General features: G+C 42.1%; 1 protein-coding gene across 2 annotated transcripts; it reads right to left on the bottom strand.

The window, feature by feature from the left end:
- Positions 1-20,314: 20,314 nt before the first annotated feature.
- LOC110972884 (UPF0500 protein C1orf216 homolog) lies at positions 20,315-24,975 on the bottom strand. 2 transcript variants are annotated; one of them, XM_022223261.2, is made up of 2 exons: positions 24,834-24,975; positions 20,315-23,297 (listed from the first exon to the last, which is right to left on the bottom strand). In XM_022223261.2, exon 2 carries the CDS (start codon positions 23,273-23,275, stop codon positions 22,277-22,279), a length of 999 nt encoding a protein of 332 aa, XP_022078953.1. In that variant the 5' UTR covers positions 23,276-23,297; positions 24,834-24,975; the 3' UTR covers positions 20,315-22,276. The 2 variants fall into 2 exon arrangements, with proteins under 2 accessions (XP_022078953.1, XP_022078952.1); XM_022223260.2 differs by having other exon boundaries at positions 24,770-24,965.
- Positions 24,976-26,021: the final 1,046 nt, after the last annotated feature.

Below are 26,021 nucleotides of genomic sequence, written 5' to 3'. Positions count from 1 at the left end.
CATGTCGGACCCTCTGGAGGACCGCTTTTGGACCACGGGCCTCATGTCGGACCCTCTGGAGGACCGCTTTTGGACCACGGGCCTCATGTCGGACCCTCTGGAGGACCGCTTTTGGTCCACGGGCCTCATGTCGGACCCTCTGGAGGACCGCTTTTGGACCACGGGCCTCATGTCGGACCCTCTGGAGGACCGCTTTTGGACCACGGGCCTCATGTCGGACCCTCTGGAGGACCGCTTTTGGACCACGGGCCTCATGTCGGACCCTCTGGAGGACCGCTTTTGGACCACGGGCCTCATGTCGGACCCTCTGGAGGACCGCTTTTGGCCCACGGGCCTCATGTCGGACCCTCTGGAGGATCGCTTTTGGCCCACGGGCCTCATGTCGGACCCTCTGGAGGACCGCTTTTGGCCCACGGGCCTCATGTCGGACCCTCTGGAGGACCGCTTTTGGTCCACGGGCCTCATGTCGGACCCTCTGGAGGACCGCTTTTGGACCACGGGCCTCATGTCGGACCCTCTGGAGGACCGCTTTTGGACCACGGGCCTCATGTCGGACCCTCTGGAGGACCGCTTTTGGACCACGGGCCTCATGTCGGACCCTCTGGAGGACCGCTTTTGGTCCACGGGCCTCATGTCGGACCCTCTGGAGGACCGCTTTTGGTCCACGGGCCTCATGTCGGACCCTCTGGAGGACCGCTTTTGGACCACGGGCCTCATGTCGGACCCTCTGGAGGACCGCTTTTGGACCACGGGCCTCATGTCGGACCCTCTGGAGGACCGCTTTTGGACCACGGGCCTCATGTCGGACCCTCTGGAGGACCGCTTTTGGACCACGGGCCTCATGTCGGACCCTCTGGAGGACCGCTTTTGGACCACGGGCCTCATGTCGGACCCTCTGGAGGACCGCTTTTGGACCACGGGCCTCATGTCGGACCCTCTGGAGGACCGCTTTTGGACCACGGGCCTCATGTCGGACCCTCTGGAGGACCGCTTTTGGTCCACGGGCCTCATGTCGGACCCTCTGGAGGACCGCTTTTGGACCACGGGCCTCATGTAGGACCCTCTGGAGGACCGCTTTTGGACCACGGGCCTCATGTCGGACCCTCTGGAGGACCGCTTTTGGACCACGGGCCTCATGTCGGACCCTCTGGAGGACCGCTTTTGGACCACGGGCCTCATGTCGGACCCTCTGGAGGACCGCTTTTGGACCACGGGCCTCATGTCGGACCCTCTGGAGGACCGCTTTTGGACCACGGGCCTCATGTCGGACCCTCTGGAGGACCGCTTTTGGACCACGGGCCTCATGTCGGACCCTCTGGAGGACCGCTTTTGGTCCACGGGCCTCATGTCGGACCCTCTGGAGGACCGCTTTTGGACCACGGGCCTCATGTCGGACCCTCTGGAGGACCGCTTTTGGACCACGGGCCTCATGTTGGACCCTCTGGAGGACCGCTTTTGGTCCACGGGCCTCATGTCGGACCCTCTGGAGGACCGCTTTTGGACCACGGGCCTCATGTTGGACCCTCTGGAGGACCGCTTTTGGTCCACGGGCCTCATGTTGGACCCTCTGGAGGACCGCTTTTGGACCACGGGCCTCATGTAGGACCCTCTGGAGGACCGCTTTTGGTCCACGGGCCTCATGTTGGACCCTCTGGAGGACCACTTTTGGACCACGGGCCTCATGTAGGACCCTCTGGAGGACCACTTTTGGACCACGGGCCTCATGTTGGACCCTCTGGAGGACCGCTTTTGGCCCACGGGCCTCATGTTGGACTCCCTGGTTGATGGTATTTCATCATATTCTCCTTCAGTTATTTCCACTCAGGGCAGCGTTGCTCAGTTCACACAGTTCTGCTTGATTTTCATCTTTAGCTCAGTATGCAGGAAAAATGCTGAATAAAGACAGGAGAAAGACGCAGAAAAGACAAATATGATGTCAGTAAGAGAGAGAAGAGTTTGGACATGATGAAGGAAAACTTTGTCAGGTTAGTTCTAATGTCTTCTCCTGTTAGTCTGAAGATGATCCGGTCAGAGCTGGAAACACTGAAGGTGTAAGCAGAGAAAGTGTAAAGCTGCAACACAGGAGAAACGTGGAATTAAACTGCTGCTCCTTATGTTTTATTTTTACCATCAGTTCTTTCTGTGTGCAGGAACGCTGCTTTCTTCCATTTTGCTTGTTTTTCATTTGGTTCCACTGAGCTTCATTTTTCTTCTATTTTTTAGTCACATTTTTATTTTATTTTCCAACAATCAAGACTTTTTCAAGTTTCCAAACTCTTCCTAAACATCCTGAGTCTAAATTATGTTTAACTATTAAAATGCCAAATGTGACCATTTTTACAGATATCTGGACTAAATGTTCCTAAAGTTGGCGTCTTAGGAGTCAGAAAAGGTTGAAATTAAGAACTGCAGCTTCAGTTAAAAACTACAGCGTCAAGTTTTTTTATTGACTTTATCCTAAGATTTTATCCTCCAACTCTTTATGAGTGTGATGACCCTGGGTCATATTGTGTAGTGTTCATGTTGAAGAAATTCTGTCTCCTCTCCTCCTCCTGTGTGTGTGTGTGTGTGTGTGTGTGTGTGTGTGTGTGTGTGTGTGTGTGTGTGTGTGTGTGTGTGTGTGTGTGTGTGTGTGTGTGTGTGTGTGCGCACATATTATGTTTTTCTATCATTGTGGGGACTTACCATTGACTCCCATTCATATCTAACCCCTAACCCTAACCCTTTACCTAACCTTAACCAAACCCTAACCCAGACCAAAACAATGGCTAACCCTAAAGAAACGTTTTGCATTTTTACTTTTTTCAGTAACAACAACATGGCCAAGAAAACACTGTTTAAACTTGTGGGGCCCGAAATGAGGTCCCCACAAGTGACATAGTTTTTGGTTTTCCTACCGTTGTGGGGACATTTGGTCCCCACAACGGTAGGAAAAGCTAGAACGCGCGTGTGTGTGTGTGTGTGCGTGTGTGTGTGTGTGTGTGGGGGGGGGGGGGGGGGGAGTGGCTGTCCAGCAGTGTCAGTATCTGTGTCTGTGGATCTGCAGCAGTGATTAGATCCTGGTGCTGAGGCTGATTGGACTGCTGGGAGGATTGCTGCCACCTGAGAGCCTATCTGGAGGTTACAAATACCAGCTGCTGCAACCTGCTCAGTGCTTTCTGGATCCAGCCACCCTCGATGAAGCCGCCTGCTACCAGCTCTGTGTGTCAGTGTGATAGACTTTGAGACTGATTCTGTGGAAGGGGCAGGAAGCCAAAAACTTGTCAGTGACTAAGCTTTGTTAATCGTTTATTCTAGGAACCCCCGTTTAGAGTTTGCTTTATAAAATTAGCATTTTATGTTACTGGGAGTTTTAAGTTACTTTTGTTTGCTCTGTTTGAAAAATAAACTTTTGAGGAGTTTCCAGGCTGGCTTCATTGTCTGAGTCCAGAGCGTATCATGTTCATGGTTCCCCTAGACCAGGGACCTAACAATGATGTTAGCAAGATATTAATCTACATTATTGTACTGATATCTGTGTTAAATCTTCCAAAAATCCTAATTTTAATGATTGAAAATGGCATAAATATTTAAATGCAGCTGTTTAAAAGCATAAAAATCAAGTATCATTATTAAATTTTGATCTGTTTTTATTCCCCAACTGTTAAATAATATTATCAACATAATAATCCACATTAATCTGCGTTATTATTCAGACATCTTGGATAAATGTTCCCAAAGTTTACATTTTAATACTTGAAAATGGTTGAAATTGAGGATTGTTGCTGTTAACAACCTCAAAAATCAAGTTTTTCTGTTGACTTTTGATCTGTTTTTACCCCCAGCTGTTTATTAAAACCAGCAAGATATTAATTCACATTAATCTGTATTATTTTACTGATATCTTGGCTAAATCTTCCAAAAATCTATATTTTAATCATTTAAAATGGTTGAAATTCAGAACTGCAGCTCTTTTAAAACGATAAAATCAAGTTTTATTATTGATTTTTGTCCTATTTTTATTCCCTACCTCTTTAATAATGTTTGAGATGTAATAATCCACATTAATCTGGGTTTTTATACAGATTTCTTGGCTAAATGTTCCCAAAATTGGCATTTAAATAGTTGAAATAGACTGAAAAATTGAACTGCAGCTGTTTTAAACTATTAAAATATGATGTTTTTATATCAGCTTTTGTTTTATTTTTTAGTCCCCAGCTTTGTAATAATATTAGCATGATATTAATCCACATTAATCTGCGTTTTTATTCAGTTTTCTTGGCTAAATGTTCTCATAACGGACGTTTTAAAGGTTGAAAATGATCATGAGTAGAAGTTCAGCTCGTTGAGTTTTTCTGTTAATCAGATCTTTAGTTTCAATTTCGTCTTTTCCTGCAGAAATCTGAATTCATCGTTAATTAAAAGCCTCAGATGGAAGCTGGTTCTTCTGTGACCTCCACAAACAGCCTGGAGACGTCCTCCAGAAGATCCCCGTGTTTTATTCCAGCAGAAACAGGCGGCTGCTTGTTATTCATTCTCATTATTCACAATAGAAGCGACAGTAATCCTGTGAGCGGTGTAAAAGCGTGGAGCTGAGCGGCTCTGGAGTTAAACCCGGTGGAACAGGGAGGATTAGACGAGGACCCACACATCGCCTCGGGCCTCCAGATTAGAGGAGGCCACTTCCACAGAGATGTCCTGAGTGGGTCAACAGGAATAACACCGTGAAAACGTGGAGATAAGGTGAGATGCTCCGCTAAAAGCTCCACCCGGCCTCAGATCTGCATTCTTTGTCTTGTTTTGGGTCAAATCTGGCAAAGAGACGAATTCATGAGCTGCATTATTAAAGAGCTCCGTCTACTGGAGCCATATGGCCACGTTCTAACAGCAGAATAAAAGACCTGGAGGAGAGGAAACTGAAGTGGAGAGCAGATTTAAACCGAGTTAAACTGATTTATACCGAGTTAACCTGAGTTAGCTGACTTAAAATGAGATAAACTGATTCAAAATGAGAAAAAAAATGGTTTCAACTGACATCAAATAGATTTAAACTGAGATAGAGCTGGTTTAAGATTCCATAAAACTGACTTAAAATGAGATAAACTGATTCAAAATGAGAAAAAAAATGGTTTCAACAGACATCAAATAGATTTAAACTGAGATAGAGCTGGTTTAAAATAAGATAAAACTGACTTAAAATTAGAAAAACTGATTTAAAATGAGATAAAAACAGGTTTTAACTGAGATAAAACTGATTTAAACTGAGATAATCAACTAGTTCCACAGAGCTAGTTCTGATGAAACGCTGTAAGTTGAGGACGCCGTAAATTGAGGACCTCCTGTACCTGAGATCTGGAATTTGTCAGTTTAGTAAATTTGGAAAAAAACTGAACTATTTTATGTCCTTTGGAATTTTTTTTGTGCCATTCTGAGCTGGGAACTGTCTTCTCTAGAACCAACTCTGGGCATCAGTATTATGGGATGGATCTTCATATGCACAGAGTTCAGGCCTTTAACCTGCCGTGCATCAGCAGGTGTTTTTGTTATTTTATTTTCCAGCTGTTCCTCAAAGACATGCTTCTGATATCATTCCATTTACATTTTGAAGTTACTTTTTGGGCTTCTAAAGATATTATAACTTATATTTGTATCCATCCATCCATTCATCCATCCTCTATACACCTCTTTATCCTCACTAGGGTCATGGGGGTGCTGGAGTCTATCCCAGCTGACTCGGGCGAAGGCAGGGGACACCCTGGACAGGTCACCAGTCTGTCACAGGGCTACATATACAGACACACAATCACACTCACATTCACACCTACGGACAATTTAGAGTAACCAGTTAACCTCAGCATGTTTTTGGACTGTGGGAGGAAGCCGGAGTACCCGGAGAAAACCCACGCATGCACAGGGAGAACATGCAAACTCCATGCAGAAAGATCCCAGGCTGGGATTTGAACCAGGGACCTTCTTGCTGCAAGGCCAAAGTGCTAACCACTAGACCACTGTGCAGCCCCATTTGTATTCATACCTAATAATAATAATAATAATAATAATAATTAGAATTAGAATTAGAATAATTAGAATAATTAGAATAATATTTATAATAACAATAATAATAATTATTATTTTTATACCCAATAATAAGTAACAGGGTTAGTAAATAAGTAATATTTGTATTCCGAGCCCACGCTCATATTCACTGATAATCTCATCCAGAGGTGAGAAACTAAATGGATGTTTTTCATTCTTCTACTGCTGTTCTGTTTAATAATCTTCTTTTTCAATCATCATAATGTTCAGAATCTGGTATAAAGGGGAAAATAAACATATTTCAAACATGAAATCATTCTTCTTTGGACAAAAATATAAAACAAATAATAACAGAAATTATTTTTCTGAACCAAAATGACAAAAAAAATGGTATAAAAACACATTGATTCTGATACGGGTCGTTTTGGACCCAGTGATGGAAGAGTTTCAGTCCAATCACTGGATGACCTGAAGGTCAGACCAGAGGGTCCAACATGAGGCCCGTGGTCCAAAAGTGGTCCTCCAGAGGGTCCAACATGAGGCCCGTGGTCCAAAAGTGGTCCTCCAGAGGGTCCAACATGAGGCCCGTGGACCAAAAGCGGTCCTCCAGAGGGTCCAACATGAGGCCCGTGGACCAAAAGCGGTCCTCCAGAGGGTCCAACATGAGGCCCGTGGACCAAAAGCGGTCCTCCAGAGGGTCCAACATGAGGCCCGTGGACCAAAAGCGGTCCTCCAGAGGGTCCAACATGAGGCCCGTGGTCCAAAAGCGGTCCTCCAGAGGGTCCAACATGAGGCCCGTGGACCAAAAGCGGTCCTCCAGAGGGTCCAACATGAGGCCCGTGGACCAAAAGCGGTCCTCCAGAGGGTCCAACATGAGGCCCGTGGTCCAAAAGCGGTCCTCCAGAGGGTCCAACATGAGGCCCGTGGTCCAAAAGTGGTCCTCCAGAGGGTCCAACATGAGGCCCGTGGTCCAAAAGCGGTCCTCCAGAGGGTCCAACATGAGGCCCATGGACCAAAAGTGGTCCTCCAGAGGGTCCAATCCGGCCCTCAAAGTGTAAAAATTCCAGAGAAGACATTAACTGCAGATTGTAAATTAGTAAAACTATAAATTTAAAATCATTTCTAGACCATGACAAGTTGTTTGGATTATAAAGTAAAATACTAGATTGTTCTTTGTTCTTTTTTCTCATTTTTGTATATTTTGTCTTGTTTTCATTGTTTTTTGTCCTTTTTGTCTTCTTCTGTGGTTGTGATCCTCCAGTAAATCCTCCATGGTTCAGCTCCAGGTGACTAAATGTTGTGTTTCTTTGTAGACACTCTGTGATCTGGAAGTTTTAATGTGGAAATGATAAACTGAGGATGAATGCTGATGAAACTGAACTTATTTTTCTTCATAAATTTCAGGTTGTTCATGATGTTTAGTAAAAAGATAATTCCTTAAATGTGAACATTTCTGCAGTAAAATAAAGGAACCATTAGGAGTTGTGGTTATTTATGGGTTATCATGTTGTGGTTTTACCGGTTTTACTGGTTTTACTGGTCTTGGATGAGGAACCTGGACTAGGATCCGTTTGAAAACAGTGACTTTAGTCGAAGTTCTCGTCTTCGTTCCAGAGCTGAGTCCTTTACTAAAAGCTGTTGAACCTGAGAGTTTGTGTTCCTTGGGTCCCAGCAGCCTTTACAACCTGAACCTGTCCCTCTTATCGGTCTAATCCAGGATTTCACGGCTCCTCGGCGGACTCGACCTCCAGCGTTTGTGTCCTTTGTGGCTCCGTGTCGCCGTTTAGCCCCCGGTGGGTGGGAGGAAACCCGGGGAGCAGCTCCATCTCTCGGCCGACGGTCTGCAGCTGCCTCCCGGCCCGGCTCGGCTCGGCTCGGCCCCTCGGCCCCCCTCGGCCCGGCACCTGCCGCTGCAGCCGGATAATCTGTGGGCGGGTCGGGCCGAGGCCCTCAATGGGCCCCTGAGAAAACCCCTTATGCGTGAAAAAGCCCCCTTTTGTTGTGAGCAGTTTTATGGGGCAACATTGGGCATTATGAGGTTGGGGGGGTTTTATGGGACTCTATAGACGCAGATAATCCTTTCAGGCACGGGACGGAGGAGAAAGTTTAACCTGCTGTTTTCATATTTATTAGCTGGTTAAAGCAGGCGAGGCAGCTGAAGCAGAACCCCCCCCCACACCATGAAACCGAGCTGATCTCCATCCTGGACCTTCAGGATCTGTCAAGAGGTTTGACCTGGAGGTCAAGGAGGAGGTCTGATGGCTACAGGTTGTTAAAGCAGCTCATAAGGAATCACAATCAAACCTTTTAGCGCCTCCTTTGTTCATTCAGCTTCTCATAATGTTCACTTTTTCCACTTAGACGTCAAATAAAGTCACTTTAGAGAAACAATGAGCCTCAGAAACTGGCAGATTTCAGTGATTTAACTCATTTTAAACACAAAACGTCTCCTTTTGGTCAACAGTTGTTTGGTCAGACAGCTACAGGCCTATTTTTCAACTGTTTTCACTGTTAAAATGTCTCATTTTGGTACAATTTCACCAAGACATCTGTAAAATAACGCAGCTGAAGTTCTGATGATGTTCAGTTTTACTACTTAGGCTTCAATTAGAGTCAATTTAGAGAAACAATTACCTTCAAAATCTAGTAGAATTCAGTGATTTAGCTCATTTTTAACTCAGAAAATGTGTCTTCTTGATCTAATTTAGTGAAGTTGTCTGTGTAATAATGTGCATTAACATTCACCAGTAGAGTTCTAACATTTCTAAACAGTCGAGAATAAAAAGAGGACAAAAGTCATTAAAAATATGACATTTTTTGGCTACAGTTGATGATTTCCGTCATTATTAACTATAATAAAGTCTGTATAATAATGTGGATTACCACAAACTAGTAGAGCATTAAAGCAGAGTAAGGGAATCACAAAGAGGACAAAAGTCATTAAGACACTTTATTTTACACTTTAAAACAACTGAAATTCTCAATTTCAACCATTTTCAACCATTAAAATGTTCATTTTTGGTAAAATATTTTTAAAAACATCTGTAAAATAATACAGCTAAAGTTCTGATGATGTCAAATTTTTCCATTTAAGGTTTCAACTGAGTCACATTGAGCCGATTTAGAGCAAGAAAAGGTGACGAACGTGTTAGATTTTAACAGGTGAGCCCTGCAGGAGAGTGAATAATAGAAAATGACTGAGTGAGGAGTTTAATTAAACTTAGGTCAGGATTCATGTGTTAAAGTTCACACGCTGTTGTTCATTTGATGAAGAGTCTCAGCTCTTGTTTTTGGTCAGATTGAGCAAAGATATCAGAAGATTAATGGGGATTAACATGAACCAGTGAACCGCCAACTATCAGTAGGTCTGATTGGTCTGAACTAGTTCTAGATGATTAAAAGATCATTTTACCTACATTTGATGCCAGCTGGATCAGAAATAAACAAGCAGAAATGTTAATAATTGATTACATTTCAGTTCTTCTGGTTTCAGTCTTCTGGTTTGTCTTTGACTCCTCTGGACTCTAAACCTACTGTCAGGCATGGAGGTGGCGGTATCATTGTAGTATCAATTTAACTGACTCAAGTCTGAATCAGAAAGACAAACTGACAGCTGTGTTCCAGCAGCTTCTCCTTCATCCAGACCTGCTTTCTGATGGTTCCTGGTTGACTTTGACCATCCTGACCAATGGTCTCTCAGCAGCAGGTGGTAGTTTGTGTTTTCTTCCTGATGGTGGCAGTAACACACCTGGACCATGAACTTTATTCTAAACAGATGATTCTGGATCTGAAGCCGCTTTCAAACGGCTCCAAGTCAGTGATTTTCTTCTTCAGATCTTTGTGAGCTCCTCAGACTTTCCCATTATAAAGTTTGAGTCTAATGAGTGGATCTAATGGTTGTATTTAAACTGATCAGAGGAGTCAGCAGCTGTAGTTGACTGGAATCACTCAGGAGAAGCTAAGAGGCCGTGAAGCTAAGAAGACTAGATTAACACAACTTAATACATCAACAAAACTAATTCAAGTTGCTGTTTGTATATCTGTGATCCTGCAGATTATATATACCGTATATATATTTTAGATTTTCAGAAAATCTTTAAAAAATCTTTGAAAGAACCAAAATTCATGATTGTTTTCGTGACAAAGATTCACATTTCAATGATTCTGTGGAAAATCCAGAGTTCTAGGAGTCATTGGAAACCAAAAACTGAATGAAAAACACGACCTTTAATGGAGAATTACAGCTGTTTTAGTCCATTATCTATCTATCTATCTATCTATCTATCTATCTATCTATCTATCTATCTATCTATCTATCTATCTATCTATCTATCTATCTGTGTTGTTTCTGTTTAGTTGACAGGTCTTTTCTATCCAGTTCATCATCCAGAGGCCTCGGGGGTCGCTGCCTCCCTCATCCTCCCCCATCCTTCCTCCACCCAGCAGCCTCCCCCGTCCTCCTCCATCCTCTCCACCCTCCCTCATCCTCCCCCATCCTCCCCCGTCCTCCCCCATCCTGTCAGAGCTGATTGTTTCCAGTCCAGCAGAGCGCTGGAGGCCTCCACACTGTCAGAGTACATCAGCAGGCAGGAAGCAGCCTGATCGAGTCTAAACCCTCCAGAGTTCATGGAGCTCCACAGCAGCTCCATCTGAGGAGGAGACCAGAGCTTCCATGTCAAGGACGTCTGAGGAGGAGACCAGAGACCTCATCCTCATCCTCATCTTCATCTTTATCCTCATCCTCATTCTCATCTTCATCTTCATCCTCATCCTCATCCTCATCTTCATCTTCATCCTCATCTTCATCTTCATCTTCATCCTCATCTTCATCCTCATCTTCATCTTCATCCTCATCTTCATCTTCATCTTCATCCTCATCCTCATCTTCATCCTCATCTTCATCTTCATTTTCATCTTCATCTTCATCTTCATCCTCATCTTCATCCTCATCTTCATCCTCATCTTCATTTTCATCCTCATCTTCATCCTCATCCTCATCCTCATCTTCATCTTCATCTTCACCCTCATCCTCATCTTCATCTTCATCTTCATCCTCATCTTCATCCTCAGATTCATCTTCATCCTCATCCTCATCTTCATCTTCATCCTCATCTTCATCTTCATCTTCATCCTCATCTTCATCCTCAGATTCATCTTCATCCTCATCCTCATCTTCATCTTCATCCTCATCTTCATCTTCATCTTCATCTTCATCTTCATCTTCATCCTCATCCTCATCTTCATCTTCATCCTCATCCTCATCTTCATCTTCATCCTCATCTTCATCTTCATCCTCATCCTCATCCTCATCTTCATCCTCATCCTCATCTTCATTTTCATCCTCATCTTCATCCTCATCCTCATCCTCATCTTCATCTTCACCCTCATCCTCATCTTCATCTTCATCTTCATCCTCATCTTCATCCTCAGATTCATCTTCATCTTCATCCTCATCTTCATCCTCATCTTCATTTTCATCCTCATCTTCATCCTCATCCTCATCCTCATCTTCATCTTCATCTTCACCCTCATCCTCATCTTCATCTTCATCTTCATCTTCACCCTCATCCTCATCCTCATCTTCATCTTCATCTTCATCCTCATCCTCATCCTCATCTTCATCCTCATCCTGATCCTCATCTTCATCCTCATCCTCAGGAGGTTCTTCTGGGAGGTAGACGTGATGAAGCTGTGAGCAGGAAGGAGGTGAATCCAGGAAAGAGAAATCAGCTGAGAAGATTTTAACTCTTTAACAAACAAAAGAAGCTCAATAAAAACAATAAAAATGTAAATAATAACACATCAAGCAGTCTGTAAACACACACAAACACACCACACTTTAGTTTAACATCCTCCTCATTTAGTTTCTTCTTTATAATTTCTTGTTTCTGCACTAAGTTGAAACAGTGACGACTAAAACCAGGTGTTGGATGTCTAAGAAAAGCAGCAGGTTAAATTTAACAGGTAGGATAAATAATATATAATATTTATTAATCATTTTGATGTAGATGATTTCAGACAGCAGCAGGGTGGACTTCTTCTAAAAACTGCAGCAGGTTCAATTAACAGGTAAGAAAACAACACAAACTGATAAACACACGTCTGTCTGCCTTCAAACGTCCACAAATATGCTATCAGATGTTCAGAACAACATGTTTATGACACTTAGAGCTGCAGAAAACACACGGAAAATATCATAAAGAGACAGAAAAAGACTTTTTAGGTTTTCTATTTTCAAATTATGTTTAATCAGTCAGCTCTGGTTTTACTGGAAAACCTTCATAACTGTGTTGATATTTGTACAAAACAACACGTATGTAACATTTAAACACGCAGCAGACACTAGTATTATTATTATTAGTATTAACATTAATATTATTATTGGTAGTGGCATAATGTCTGTAAACCACTAATAAATGGTGACATGTCTGTTCCAATTTCACCTTCAAACTTTCAGAAATGCGTGTTTAGCTGAGCAGAACAACATGAAGACGACATTTATTTATGATTTATTATCAACACAAAATCACAACAATAATCCTTCATTTGCTTAAAGACAAACACAAACATGATTTTCTGTTGTTTTCACCCAAACCGTGGATTTTTTGAGGTCTTTATCCTAAAACGTTCACAGAAATATTTTTAGCTGTTCTAGATAACACGTATGTAACATTTAAACACGCAGCAGACACACACAATGTTTCTGCTGCCTGTTTAAATGTTACACACGTGTTGTTTTGTGCAAATATCAACACACTTATGAAGGTTTTCTGGTCAAACCTGAGCTGGCGATCAGAATAAACACATTTTAGTTGAAAACAGAAAACCTAAAAAGACTTTTTCTGTCTCTGTTGTTTGTTTTCTGCAGGTTGACGTGTCATAAACGTGTTGCTTTGTGTTGTTCTGAACAGCTCATAATATGTCTGTGAACATTTTAAGGTAAAAACCTGAACAAACACTAAAATAAATCTGTGTTTTGGGTGAAAACAATCCTGACAGAAAGCCTCCAGAGACTGACTGATCCTTTTTCTGATGTTTTGCTGCACATTTAAACGCCACATACGTGTTGTTTTTGCACAAATACAATGAATTAGTGAAAGTTTAGAGTAAAACCTGAGCCTTCACTCAGAATAAACATATTTTAGGTGATTATCATCACTCAGGACTGTTTCTGTCTCTTTTTCTTTTGACTAGCTTTTGTTATTCTTGATATACGACATTAAAATGTGCAGCAGACACACATAATATGAATAATAACAACAAATCAGAACACATTATCATTTGTTTGTTTAAAGAGAAACAGAAACAGTCTCTGGTCTAAACATGTTTATGAAACTTAAAACTTATAGAATGTTTAAATCTGCAGCAAACTCAGATAATGCTCTCAATAATCACAATAAATCACTAATATTACAAATAAATCACTAATAAACAGGAACTTGTCTGTCTGAGCTCAAGTTTTATCATAAAACTTTATTAAACGTGTCGTTAGTTTGACAGAATAATCAGGATTTCACATCAGAGACCAGTTTAAACAGGATTACATTCATCTTTAACAGCTAATGATCCAGCAGTAGTAAGAAAGTTTACCTCCAGATGTGCTTTAATCCACTGATTATTACTGTGTTTTACTGTTTATTCATATTCCTGCTGTGTTTTTGTCACAAACTAAATGTTGGACGCCAAATATCTAAACACAGATGTACTCTGATTATTTATCTTCATCTGCTTCCACAAATACTTTCATCCATGTTGGTTTTATTTCTAACTTTACTGCAGAATTTTAAATCTAAAGACGTTCACTTTGAAATTGTTTAAACCTGAACAAACAGGTTTAAAACCCAGTCAAACAGCTGAAAACCAGAGAAACACTAAACATCAGAACCGTGGCTCAAACTTTAACCTGCAAACGTCTCCTCATGCTGCATTCTGGTAGAATTCTGACTTTTTCTGGACGAACAAACCTGCAGAACTTTCTTTACATACTACTGGAGTCTCCAAAAATGAGTGTAAAAATATAAATAGATACTTTATAGATGATGAGGAACGTTTACAGGAGACACTTCCACCTGAAGAAAGCTGAATTTATAAAAAATGAAACCTCTGAACTCTCAGAACTGAACACAAAGCATCTTTAAGGGTTTATTGTTTCTTTATTTTTAAATCAGCTGCTTTTTATCTCAGGAATTAAATCAGTCCTGGTCCTGGTCCAGATCCAGGTCCTGGTCCTGGTCCAGATCCAGGTCCTGGTCCTGGTCCTGGTCCTGGTCCTGGTCCTGGTCCTGGTCCTGGTCCTGGTCCTGGCTCTGGTCCTGGTCCTGGTCCTGGTCCTGGTCCTGGTCCTGGTCCTGGCTCTGGTCCTGGTCCTGGCTCTGGTCCAGGCTCTGGTCCAGGCTCTGGTCCTGGTCCTGGTCCTGGTCCTGGCTCTGGTCCTGGTCCTGGTCCTGGCTCTGGTCCTGGTCCTGGCTCTGGTCCAGGCTCTGGTCCAGGCTCTGGTCCTGGTCCTGGTCCTGGCTCTGGTCCTGGCTCTGGTCCTGGTCCTGGTCCTGGCTCTGGTCCTGGTCCTGGTCCTGGTCCTGCTCCTGGTCCTGGTCCTGGTCCTGGTCCTGCTCCTGGTCCTGCTCCTGGTCCTGGTCCTGGTCCTGGTCCTGGTCCTGCTCCTGGTCCTGGTCCTGGTCCTGGTCCTGGTCCTGGTCCTGGCTCTGCTCCTGGTCCTGGTCCTGGTCCTGGTCCTGGCTCTGGTCCTGGTCCTGGTCCTGGTCCTGGTCCTGGTCCTGGTCCTGGTCCTGGCTCTGGTCCTGGCTCTGGTCCTGGTCCTGGTCCTGGTCCTGGCTCTGCTCCTGGTCCTGGTCCTGGTCCTGGTCCTGGTCCTGCTGTCTGAAGCAGGAAGCTGAGCTGCAGGTCTGTGATGGAGCATCGCCCCCTGCTGGAGGCTTTGCTCCTCTGCGTTTCATTTCTGAAAATGTTTTTGTGTTTTTCAGAGCAGAAAAATGTGAAAAACCAAAATAAATCTGCAGCTCACAGCTCAGAAAATCTAAACTTTATCTCCGTGCTGCCAGAAAACGCAGCAACCGTCCTGTAGAAGCTGAATTTATTCACATTTAAAGGAGGATTTCTGTAGATTTTCTTTGTTCTGCAGCTTTAAAATCCTAGAATCTGTTCAGTTTTCAGCAGGTTTCTGCTCACAGTCCTGTATTTAAAAAATGTGGGTTTTTCTCACTGTGCAAAGTGATTCTGTATTTCTATAATCATAAAATATTACAGATTAATGCACTCCTGTCTTTAAATAAGAGCATAAAGTAATAATATTCAGAACTTTATTAGCAGATCGTCTTTCAGAAACTGTTCCACAACAGAACAAATGTCAAAGACAAAAACAATAATATAATTATTTTATACTAATTCAAATATGTCTGATCTTTAGCTGTGAATGTTCTGTCTTTAAATCAGAGCATAAAACAACAGTATGAATAAGTTTATCATATATTAGAGCAGTAAAATAATAAAAGCTCACAGATGTGCTCCTCCAGCTGCTAAAACAGAAACAGACAAAGGATGAATTTAAAAGCGACAGAGAACAGAAGCCTTAGCGGTGAATGTGTTCTGAATGAAGGCAGCTAACAGGTGGAGGTTTCTGCTGCACACTCAGAAAAACCAGATTATTTCTCCACCTGAGGCCATAAGAGCCGGAATTAGAAGCTTTACAGTCGATTCTCTGCAGGAGAAAAACTCTGCAGGGGAGAAAAACAGCGAAAGTCTTTCAGACGCTGAAAACCAGAATCAGCTGAGAAACACAGAGATGCAGATTCTCCTGAAAATAAGAGAACAACAGCACAGATCTGCTGCTGCTTTTTATCAGCAGGTTGGAGCACAAACACCAGACGGCAGAGGAAAGTTTAAATACAGCTCAGTTTTTATCATTATAAGGACAGAAATAGTCACTTTCTAGTATCACATCCTTTATATTAGAATAAATCCTGAAAACACACTTTATGCTTGATAAACAACTAATTCACTCGTGTTTCTGCTCATTTATCTGAACTTTGAATCCTCACTAAACTTTCCTTATTCTACACTCTAAAAATAAAATGTTAGCGCCCAACAACTAAAAAAGTTTAGTTAGTTTTTTAGCTAGAAAAATGCTTCTAATGAAATTATGTTCCACCAACAAACTAGTTTGAGTTAAAGGAATCCGTCTTTCCTCCTCAGTGACAGGTAGCATGCTAGCTGGATGGAAATGATCTGTCTTATCGTTAGCATTTGATAGCGTAGCATCCTTTATATTAGCATAAAACCCACAAATAAAGACGTTATGGTTGAGAAACAACTAATTAATTAACTAAAGTTTTCTGTTCATTTATAATCCTGGAAAAGATCATCAAGGTCAAAATTTGTGAAAAACATTCTATTTGTGTTAACATTTATAATTACAGATGTAGAACCAGATACAGCTGCTAGCTTATTAGCATTAGAAACACTTGTTGTTAATGAAGATGTCGTCTGACTCACTTTAGAAAGGCGGATCAGCAGTGAATAATTTTCACCCCTTAAGGCCCTGAATCGTCTCTTAACGGTGATAAACTCGTCTCACTCTGCTTTCTCTCTCTCTGTGCACACATATATTTACAGTCCCTGACAAAAGTCTTGTCGCATAAGGATATAGTAACCTTAAATGGCATATAACTTTATTTCTAATCAATCAGTTCTCACAAAAAATGGTTCATTTTAATGTCAGAGGCTTTCACATTAATAACTGGGTGCAAACTGAACCCGTCATAAAGTGTCCTGATGTTCCCGTCTTGGTAAAGCCCATGATCTGTTTTTGTAAGGACGAAAGTCTTGTCATGTCTTTAAATGATTCAACCAATCACAGATTAGAAGTTCACCTGTGACAAATACTGTAACTGACACATTCCCAGGTGTGTATAAAAAGAAACCCAACACACCAGACCTTCATATGAAGCCCAACCTGATCCGGACAGCATGCCAAAGATCCAACCACAGACCAAAGTGCTGATCATCAAGAGCCTGAAGACCAAGTCTGTTGCATTTGTCAAGGTCCACAGCTTGCAGGAAGGATGGACGATGAAAAGTGGCAGAAGGCTGATTTTCTGAAGAATCATCCATTGAACTGCATCCCAATCAACACAAATCCTGCAGAAGCCGCACTGACCCAAGATTCACCAAGAAAACAGTGAAGTTTGGTGAAAGAAAAACCCTGGTTTGGGGTTACATCCGGTATGGGATGTACGAGAGCTCTGCAGAGTGGATGGAAACATCAACAGCCTGAAGTATCAGAAATTCTTGCTGCCCGTTACATCCCAACCTATGAGAGAGGACAAATTCTGCAGCAGGATGGTGTTCCTTCTCATACTTCAGCCTCCACATCAAAGTTCCTGAAAGCAAAGAAGGTCCAGGAGCTCCAGGATTGGCCAGCTCAGTCACCAGACATGAACATCATTGAGCATGTCTGGGGTAAGATGAAGGAGAAGGCTTGGAAGATGAAACCGAAGAATCTTGATGCTCTCTGGGAGCCCTGCAGACTGTTTTCTTTGCCATTAAAGATGACTTTATCAATAAGTTATTATGGATGCAGTCCTCCAAGCTCTGGAAGTCACACACAATATTAATTCTTTTTTGCAAGACACCATGACTTAATGTTCTGATGTTTTTATAGCATATCTGTGTATTCAGAATAATTATTTTTGTCCAAGCAAAATCTGACCTTTGTGTCCTAATTAAATGATAAAACTCAATGAATGATACAAAACTTTATTTTGGCATAATAAATATAATCTAGAGGGCTTTGTCACTCATATGAGCCATTTCTGATTCCAATTGATCAACTACAAGGCCAGTGGTTATTTGTTGTTCCTACAACTTAAGAGAAGCGACAAGACTTTTGTCAGGGACTGTATATATATATGTAGAGAGAGAAAGTGGTCCTCCAGAGGGTCCAGCATGAGGCCCGTGGACCAAAAGCGGTCCTCCAGAGGGTCCAATCTGGCCCTCAAAGTGTAAAAATTACAGAGAAGACATTAACTGCAGATTGTAAATTAGTAAAACTATAAATTTAAAATCATTTCTAGACCATGACAAGTTGTTTGGATCAGAAAGTAAAATACTGGATTGTTCTTTGTTCTTTTGTTGTTTTCTGTCTCATATTTCTAATTTTATCATTTTTTGTCTCGTTCTTGCTTTGTTTTGTGTTGTTTGTCTCATTTTTTTAATCTTCTGTCTTAGTTGTTTTTTTTATCCTTTTTTTGTTTGACTTTAAATGTGAACATTTTCAGAACGTATTTTTCTGCAGTAAAGCAAAGGAACCATTAGGAGTTGTGGTTATTTACAGGTTATTCTGCTATGGTTCTACTGGTTCTACTGGTTCTACTGGTTCTAGTGGTCCGGTCCACTGGAGATCAGAACCTGGACTAGGATCAGTTGGACTCTCCTGGTTCAGACTTTTTAAATAAAGGATTAATCACAGAAATCTGCAGCAAATCAGTCACCAGATGTTCATCAGTCTGACTTCATTTCTAACCTCCAGCTGTCCTCCAGAACCTCCATCAGGACCCGGTGGTTCTGGTTCTGTTCTGGTTCTGTGTTCTGTGTTCTGGTTCTGGTTCTATGTTCTGTTCTGGTTCTGGTCCCGGTTCTGTGTTCTGTGTTCTGTGTTCTGGTTCTGGTTCTGTGTTCTGGTTCTGTGTTCTGGTTCTATGTTCTGGTTCTGTGTTCTGGTTCTATGTTCTGGTTCTGGTTCTGTGTTCTGTTCTATGTCCTGGTTCTGGTTCTATGTCCTGGTTCTGGTTCTGGTTCTGGTTCTGTGTTCTGGTTCTGGTTCTGTGTTCTGGTTCTATGTTCTGGTTCTGGTTCTGTGTTCTGTTCTATGTTCTGGTTCTGGTTCTATGTCCTGGTTCTGGTTCTATGTCCTGGTTCTGGTTCTGGTTCTGGTTCTGTGTTCTGGTTCTGGTTCTGGTTGTGGTTCTGTGTTCTGGTTCTATGTTCTGGTTCTGGTTCTGGTTCTGTGTTCTGGTTCTATGTTCTGGTTCTGGTTCTGGTTCTGTGTTCTGTTCTATGTTCTGGTTCTATGTTCTGGTTCTGGTTCTATGTCCTGGTTCTGGTTCTGGTTCTGGTTCTTGCAGGGCTTCCTGCTAACATGTAGAGAACATCCATGTCCATCCAGAGATCATCTTCAGAGGATTATCTGCAGACCCGCCTCGGGGTTTGGCTGTTCTAAAACCAGCGGAGCGGCGGCTGCTCTCCGGGCCGGTCGGACCAGCGGGGCCCCGAGGCGGCGGCTCCCTGGGGGCCTCCTGCCTCCTGCCGGCCCCCTCCACCGGATTACAGGCCCCGGTATCAGCCCCAACACTCGGAGGATCTGATCGCCGGCGGCTCATCACGCTGCTCCACCGCCCCGTGTGACGGTCAGATACTGGAACCGTCACAAAGAGGAGGTTGTTCAGAGGAAGGTCAGGGGCCCCGGGGCCACAGCACCAAATAAGGACCTTTAGAACCAGATCAGAGCCCAGGGAGCTGTGATAAACCATCTGGAACCAAAAGAAGCCTCTTAAGGTGGAATTATCTGGAAAAATAAAGAATTAAGGAAAAAAACGTCACAATTAACCGTTACTTCCTGTCTGGGTCTGATTTTAATTAGAGGACAGCAGGAAGATGGTTATGATGAGAAAAGCTTCAGTCTGCTCAGTTTGTATTATTAGTGGGACATAAAGAGTCTGCTGTATCATTTTAGAGCACAGAATCCTTTAAAACAGACTTTAAAAGACTTTATGGTTGATAAAAATAATTAACCAAAGTCTTATTTATCTTAACTTGGAATTGTCACTAAACTGTAATTATTCTACACTCTAAAAAATAATGTATAACAATATATAATGCATAAAATAATGTTTGAACTCGACAACTAAAAAGTTCTGTTTGTTTTTTAGCTAAAAATCTGTTTCTAATGAATTAAGTTCAACCAACAAACTGGGTTAGAAGAATGAGCTTCTCCTCTACAATCAAAGGTGTGACTGGCAGCATTAACACAAGTTTTAAGCAGTATTTCCATGGTACTGTAAAATGTTTCATACTTTATTACACTTTAGGTTTTTTAGTTGACAATTTAAAAAATAAGTTGATACAGTTACATTTTCATTAATCTTTTTTTTTTTAAATATTTTTGTTCATTTAGTTGTTAACAAAACTGGCTTTCGTTGCGTTTCAACACAATATTTAAATCCTGAAAACAAAAAGACAAATTTGAATTTAGATTCGGGGCACAAACAACAAAACACACAAACTGTTTTAGATATAAGCTACTCTTTAATTTATCATCATTATATACAGCATCTTAGCATATAAATCATCTCTGGACAATATATTTTGGTGCTTTAGATGTTTTTCTACTCACAACAACAACAACAACAACAACAACGTTTACACACAGCATCCTGATGTGAACGTTACAGTCAGAACACGTCACGTTGTTCTGCTGGAGTCACACGGTAAAGTCCAACCTGCAGATAAAGAGGAAAATGAACAAAAACACACAAATGAAGCTAAAAACAGCAGAGAGCATGATGGGAGATCCACACTGCTACAACAGACAGTTTGCATCAATTCACCTTTTTGAGTTCAGACGACTTCTAATAAAGTTTAGTTCAACCAACAAACTTTATTCAGTTACTTGATTTATCTTCTGCATGTTTTAAATTAATGATTGCAGCATAAACACAAGTCTTCAAAAAATAACTTCTTCCAACCAGTTCTTCCACATTGAGAGGAATTCTTAAGTTTAACACATTTAATTACCATAATTATGAACACAAGCTTCTAAGCTGACATTTAAAAAATGAAGTTGGTTCAATGTTAATTAGATAAATTCAGGAACTTGAACGTGTGAACTTCAGGTGAAGAAAAATGAAGTTAACTTGATGAACTTACATTTAAAGTAAAGTTAATTTAAACTGCTTTAATCAGTTCATCTTTTTGAGTCCAGACAACTTCTAATAAAATTAACTTTATTGAGTTGGTAGATTTATCTTTTCTTTTACAAACATATTTTAAATCACTTAATTATTGTTAGCATAAACACAAGTTTTTTAAAAATGAAGTCGCTCTAACTAATTTTTTCACGTGATTGAACACAATTCTTAAGCTTTACGTACTTTACTACAATAATTACAAACAGAGCTTTTAAGTTGAGGAAAATTTCAGAAATGAAGTTCCTTCACCAGCGTTAAATCAATAATGCAGAAATTTCAGTCTAATATTAAGATGATGCAACACAGCTGATCACAACGGCACCGCTAAACGATAAAACACCGAATTTACTGATTTAGATCAAACATTTAAGCTGCAAACATTATTTTAATGAGTCATTATGACACAATAACATCACATCAACTTAATATTGTTTGTAATTTAAACTCAAATTTCTGCTTTAGTTTATTTAAAACTAAATTCTACTTTAAATATCTGAATGAAATGCGCTTCATTTTTCTTCATGTTGGGTTCAGAACTTCTCCTTTATTGGCTTAACTTTGGAGCAGCTTCATATTTGAGACGTTTTCCAACTTATAAACTTGCAATCATAATTATTGTAGTTACACTTCATGCTCCAATAATGTGGAAATATTAGTTGGAACTATTTAATTTTCACACATAATCAACGTAAACAATCAAAATAACTTTGAATGTAGAGAAAACGCTAATTCCTCAAAATCAGGTTAGTTTGTTTGTTGAACTAAATTTCATTAGAAGTTGTTGGATCTCAACTGTTTGTTGTTTTTAGAGTTTGCGTAACATTCTCGCTGCTTGTTGCTGATGTTAGCTAGCGTAGCGAGTTAGCTTTGGGAAGCTATAGCACACGTTGTTAGCTAACAGTTGATTCTTTAGTTACAGGATAAAGTACATTTTTCTGATATTTGATGCAGTAATTTCTCAGACTGTACTACATCTGGTGGTGCTTTTCTAGCCTTTCTGACCCACAATCCTTTGCACTTTTACCTCCTCATGTTTAGCGAGCAGAAAGAAGTTTTAGCTAAAAGAGCGCATTAACGGCTAACAGCTTTAGCGCTAAAGTCAGAGCAGAAGTAGTGATGTTGTGATGAAGTATTTTGTCCTGGTTGTACTTTAACGGACTGCACGTTTGTGAAAGCGGCTCTGCTGGAGGTAAAAAGTAAAAGTTTGGAACGCAGCTCGTGTTTTTTCAGGATCTTTTGTGAAGCAAACGGAGCCAAAGTGCAGTTTTCAGTCCTCTGCTCTACGATTGGCCGACGGCGGTGGCGGTCATGGCGGCGGCGGCGCCCATCCTCAGCAGCTCCTTCCTGTGGGTGAGGATGACGTCAAAGCTGGACTGCAGCCGGTTCTGCTGCTCCTGGACTCGTCCCTGCAGGGTCCGGACCCAGCGGATCAGCGCCAGCCGCCGGTACATGGTCAGCTGGACCTGGTGCTTCTCCATCTCCTGGGCCTTGAAGCGCTCGCGGTCCCGCAGCGTCCACACGGCGTCCATCAGCTCCGGCAGCTCGCCATCCGAGTCGGAGGAGCGGTCGTCCTCCTCCAGGACGTGGTCCAGGCCGCCTCCCGGCTGGTTCCCCCGGCTGCAGCTCCTCCTCCTGGGCTCCATGTTGCTGTTGGGATCTCCGTCCTGCTGGTTGGTCCTCGGTTCTCCCACTCCGATGCGGTCCCAGCCTCCCATCAGCATCCCCTCGCCGCCGCTCTCCATGTTGAGGTCGGACATGCTGCCTCCGGACCGGAAGCTGAACTCGGACTCGGACTCGCTGTCGGCCCACTCCTGGTCCTCCAGGTCGTCCTGCTGCCTCCTGAAGCTCCTCCTCCTCTGCTGCTCCTTCTTCAGCTTCTCCTCAGCGAGGCCCATCCCGGCCCGGCCCTCCTCCTCCTCCATCCTGCGCTCCTCGGCGCCGTCCGGAGGAACCCGTCCGTAGCCGTCGTCTCCGCTCTCGATCTCGGGCAGCGGCTCCAGAGGGCTCCAGCAGGGCAGGCGGGACCGAGGCGACAGCAGGCCGGAGCCGTGGTGGAAGCCGGAGGACGGCGAGGAGCTCGGAGGGTCGCGACCCAGCGGGCCCAGGCTCCGGGGACGCACCTGGTTCCGGTTCTCGTCTCCGGTTCCCGCCAAGCCGTCGTCATCTTTTCCCGGCAGGAAGTTGAAGTTTCCGTCTTTGTCGGCCTTCCTGTTCCGGAGCGAAGACGAGGAGCCGCCGGAGCCTCCGAAGTGCAGAGGCTGGTCCTGATGGTGGAGCATCGCTGCCCTGGACTGAGACTCTCTGGAAGCACAAACAGAACCAGAACCACACTGTAAACCCAGTGGAAGCACAAACACACTGCTGACCAACCATAAAAAGGCTTTACAGCTTCCAGAGAACCAGAAGTTTCACATCAACAACAAACGAGACTTCAGTTTTACAGATTTAGCATCACAACTGGTGAAGAAGAGATTTAGCTCTGAAAGTTGGCTTGGATTAAAAATAATAAAAATGCAACATTTTTAAGTCTTTCATTTGAATTTAATTTAAAAAATTGTACTATTTTATAACTTTAAGGTCAACATGTAAATAAACATTTTTTTCTTGTGATTTTACGAGTTTATTTCTGTAGTTTAAGAAAACTGGAAAAAACTCTGTAAAATAACATTTTAAAAATATTTAATGTCTTTTAATATATTTTTTCTTTAAAAAAGCAAATCTCTGTGAAATAATTCTATATTTTTTGTTAATTTAAATACTGCAAAAAGTTGTGTAATTTTATAATTTTAAGGTTAAAATGTAAATTAATATTTTTTCTATTACCTGTAATTTAACAAAACAAAGAAGTAAAATGACTGCAACTTATTTCTAAAATACTGTTAAAGATGTTTTTTTTTACAGTGTAATCTGTACCAACAGCCAAAAAAACAAAAAAACAACTTAAATGTTGAGCAGAAATGAAAACATGATGAAAAATCAACTGGATTTTTCTTTTTAGTTCTTAAAGCTTTTTTAAAAAAACATCTTAAAGAACCAAAAAACAGAAGTTTTAGTTTTTTATATAAGTTTTTAGACTAACCTTTACCTGGACAACGGAAACATAAAGAAGAACATAAACAAACAAACTAACTAACTAACTAACTGAAGTGAGTCCTGATAATCTGTGACCAACATGAACCATCTGCTGCTCCCAGCAGCTTCACTTCCCTCCTCTATGGATGGATTCTCTATAAACCTATCTCTAACCTAATCCTAACCTAATGCTAACCTAACTAACCCTAACTAATCCACTCCAACCTGCGTCCTGCGTGCGCGGTCACGCGGCGCTGAAGGACCAGCGGAGGCCGGGAGCGCGCCTGCAGCAGATTGATGCTCAGAAAAAAACAAAACCGAATCCGACGTTAAAACGACGTTTTTCTGCTTCAGATGCGGATTAAAAAACCGTAACAACACCCAGATGTTGTCCTGAAATAAAGATTTCTGTTGATCGGTGGAAAAACACCAAATATTGGACATTTACAGAGGTAAAAAGATGAATAAATAATAAATAAATAAAGGAGGATCTGATGCGGGAATCACAGAACAGACGCGCAGCGGATGGAGGTTTCCTGAAGGTTTCCTGAAGCGCGGAGACCGATTTAATGTTAAAAACAGAGAAGCCGGACAGTTTTCCATCCCGGTGGACACACGGAGACAGAGAACGGTCCGGTGTTCGGTAGAAACGGAGAGAACCGGAGAGAAGCGGAGGACCGGAGCTCCGTTATGTAACCCACCCCATGGCAGAGCCGCTCCTCCTGGCTCTGAGTCCTCCTGGGACCAGGTCTGGAGGGTTCCTACCTTGTAGCTGGTTCTGGTCCTCCTCCTGTGATGATGATGATGATGATGGTGATCTTCCTCTTCTTCCTCCTCCTCCTCTTCCTCCCTCAGTCAGGACTTCCTGCTGTGATCATAAACAGGAACAGCGTCATGCAGCAGGAATGGAGGGATGGAGCTGATTATTATGGTCTGGATGTTCCCTGTCAGTATTATTATTATATATTTAGAATCACAGCTGGAACCACAAATATTCACATCAACTCATTATTAAATATTAGAATAAAAATTAGTCTGAAAAGTGTATCCTGTAGTTTTATTCTAATACATAAATATGTAAGAAGTTTATTATAGAAACTGCTACAGGAATAAAAACATGAAAAAATAAATCGCACAATTATTGAATAAAACCTGATTGGAGCAACTTCTGATGTAATAAAATAAATAATATAGAAATAATAATGGAAGGAATGAAGTCAACTTAATACTGCTGCTGCTCAAGTTGAAACGATTTAAATAGTAAATATTTAAATAATCTGGGCTGCACAGTAATCTAGTGGTTAGCACTTTCACCTTGCAGCCATAGACTGTATATAAAGATGGACGGAGCATCTGGCTCCAGAATTGAAGCCAACCCGGAAGTGTCAAAAACTTGCAATATCCCGCCGTCCACTAGGGTTGGCTCCAAAAAGCTTTTTCTCCATAGACCCCAATTCATTTTTGGAAAAAATAAAATTTGATAGACTGATGTTCTACAGCTCAGGATTTTTTTCCCGTTAGTTTTCATGGTCAAAGTGAGAGATCAGGTGGCCGATCTTAAAATAAATCAATACTGAATTTTAAATAGACAGACTGGTGACCTGTCCAGGGTGTCCCCTGCCTTCAGTCAGCTGGGATAGACTCCAGCACCCCCCATGACCCTAGTGAGGATAAAGCGGTGTGTAGAAGATGGATGGATGAATGGATGGAAACAAGAAAAACATGAAGAAAAGCAAGAACAACCAGAAGAACAACCAGAAGAACAGGTTTTTAGTGTCAGAAGGTTGAAGACCTGAACGATGAAATCATTTCTGAGTTTTATAATGAAAGTCCAACAGTTGATGAGTTAAATGTTTGTTCTTCTAAAACCCTTGGAGGTGTTTTCAGCCGCAGAACGTTCTGTTTCTGTTTCTGGAATCAATGGATCTTTGTTCACATTAAACCTCAGCTGGA

This window comes from Acanthochromis polyacanthus, chromosome 11 (genome assembly GCF_021347895.1).
Source record: "Acanthochromis polyacanthus isolate Apoly-LR-REF ecotype Palm Island chromosome 11, KAUST_Apoly_ChrSc, whole genome shotgun sequence".
In the NCBI taxonomy this organism is placed as follows: Eukaryota; Metazoa; Chordata; class Actinopteri; family Pomacentridae; genus Acanthochromis; species Acanthochromis polyacanthus.
This window is presented reverse-complemented; position numbering and strand designations above follow the sequence as displayed.